The sequence below is a fragment of the Gordionus sp. m RMFG-2023 genome, chromosome 4 (assembly GCF_954871325.1).
Source record: "Gordionus sp. m RMFG-2023 chromosome 4, tfGorSpeb1-WG-v2, whole genome shotgun sequence".
NCBI classification, from domain to species: domain Eukaryota; kingdom Metazoa; phylum Nematomorpha; class Gordioida; order Chordodea; family Parachordodidae; genus Gordionus; species Gordionus sp. m RMFG-2023.
In genome coordinates this window covers 6093897-6096310 of record NC_088778.1, presented here as the reverse complement: position 1 = coordinate 6096310, position 2414 = coordinate 6093897, and the positions used below count along the sequence as shown (strand labels likewise).

At 34.5% G+C, this 2414-nt stretch overlaps 1 protein-coding gene across 1 annotated transcript; it reads right to left on the bottom strand.

Moving 5' to 3' along the window:
- Positions 1 to 494: 494 nt before the first annotated feature.
- LOC135928557 (CCHC-type zinc finger nucleic acid binding protein-like) lies at positions 495 to 860 on the bottom strand. Its single transcript, XM_065465012.1, has one exon. The coding sequence runs from the start codon at positions 858 to 860 to the stop codon at positions 495 to 497; it is 366 nt and encodes a 121-aa protein (XP_065321084.1).
- Between the last annotated feature and the right edge of the window lie 1554 nt (positions 861 to 2414).

Genomic DNA, 2414 nt, shown 5'->3' with positions numbered 1-2414 from the left:
AAGACCAGGCAAAAGGGCCGAAGGCCCGTTAAAGAAGGTCTGGGGGCGAAGCCCCCAGGATTTTATATGTATGGACCCCCTCTAGGGAAAATTCCTAGCTACGCCACTGATTCCGATTAATAATCCATAAATCTAATATTTCAACCCTTTCCTCCGATGTCGCTACTATCTCTACCCTACCCATGGCTGCCAACAAGGTTCCATCAAAAATTCTCAACCCTTGATTCTCTATCCTTATCCCCAGGCCAAATACTTTTATATCCATTATATCCAATTACCGAAATGGCAGCTCCTGTATCAAATAACATGAGAACCATTCTTCCCCCCAAACTTATCATTACTCTAGGACAAGGATCATGTACTATCCCGTCTTGTAGCATATTTACTATCCCCTCTTGTAACATATTTACGCATCCCCCTTTATTTGTTTTTCGCTGATTAAATCCCTCCTCCGTCCCTCCTAACCATCTTGCAATTTTTTCACTATCATATAGTCACAAATTCTCGCAATCCCTCGCCACATGCCAACCCTTTCGGCATCGAAAACATTCTATATTTTTCTCCTCCAACTCTTTGACATTAACTGCCCGCCCATCTTCCATTCTCTCCCGCTCAATAGTTCTCACATTTAAAGCATTCGGACTCATCCCTCTCTGTTGGAAACCACTTTTTTTATTGTAATTATTCATATTACATTCCTCCTTATTATGCCCAAACCTACCACAACCCGCACATCTTAATCTCTCTTGTTTACCCGGACAATAAGGAGCTATATGTCCTAATTTTTCACAACCAAAACATTTCGCCTCCCGGCAATCTCTGAGTATATGACCTGGTTTACCGCAATTATAACAACTCATTACCCCTCTTCCCGGAGATTCAAAATTCTGTCTTATTTCTACTCTCCTTCCCCGAGATTTTCTCTGGGCTCTCTATACGGTCGCAACACTTCATTATTTCCAAAACTTTATTTATCAGAGCTATATATATTACTGTTTATATCGCTATCCGTCCACCCTTTAAATAAATCCTGAACCGGTAACCAAGTAACTTTACCTATCATATCCTCCTCTCCATTATGTCCCTCAATGGTCAAAGTTTGTCCTTTAATTCTTACGCTGCGACTCCTTCTCATTCTCCTGCCCCAAACTATACTACATATCCATATTAATAGTATAACCAACGCTCCAAAAATATTATACTGAACCTCCCAGTATTTAACAAATTTTAAACTTTTCATCACGGCTTTATAAAAAATTGAATAAAAATCTTGGTTATTTGTAATGTCAACAAGTAAGATATTATAAGTAGCATAAATAAGCCATTGATGCACATATACATGCACATATACATGCACACTTAATAGGTCAATGGATGACAAAATTCTTGCAAATTTCTTGTAACAGATTTACGTTTAAAAATATTTGGGCAGCACTTCCTATAATCTTTGGTAAAATTAGTCCAACAATTTTATAATTGCAAAAATTTGGGCAGCACTTCCGTACATCTGGCTTAATTTCTAAAATTTTGGGTAAATTTGTTTAATATATTTATATTTGGAAATATTTGGGCAGCACTTCCGTGTAGCTGGCTTATTTAGTAAAAATTTGCGCTAATTTCTAATAGATCTATTTTCGCAACAATTTGGGCAGTACTTCCGTGTAACAGGTTTTTACAGGCCAAAATTTGAGCAGCACTTCCGTATAATTTTTTCTTTTACTTAAAACCCAACAAATGGGTCAACAAAATCTTTCTCAATGTAACCTACCCAACAAATGGGTACTAACTCTTAATTAACTCTTATTGACTATACCCGCATAACAAATGGGTAACTACACTCAATTGAACTCTTGCTGACTATAACCGCCCAACAAATGGGTAACTACATTCTTAGTTGAACTCGTGCTGACTATAAACGCCCCAAATGGGTTACTACACTCTTAATTGACTCTTGCTTGCTATAACCGCCCAACAAATGGGTAAATCCACTGTTAATCGCTTGTTCACGCCGAAGGTCGCGAGTTTTTTTGGCCACCAATTTTCTAGTTTTAATATTACTTAAACTTTAAATAAAAATGTATTTATTTATTTTTTACTTGATATTTTTTATTTTGATTCTACTTTTTACACTGGTAGTTCTTAATTCCAACAACAGTAATTATTCTATTTTCCTTTTTTCAAACTCCAATAATTTTTTGAAACAAAATAATAATATAACAAAAAAAAATTATAATAATTAATTTCTTTTTAAACAACAAAGCAATATGTAAAAAAAACATAATTAATAAAAAATTTTTAAACAACAACTAATATTATCGATAATAAAATAATGTATATCCAGTCTACACCTAATTACGATTTTAAAATATAAAAAAAAAATATAATAATTAATTTTCTTCCAAATACAATATTGA

Coding starts and splice junctions, on each gene's coding strand:
- LOC135928557 (XM_065465012.1), bottom strand. CDS start 860: ATGAGTTGTTATAATTGCGGTAAACCAGGTCATATACTCAGAGATTGC.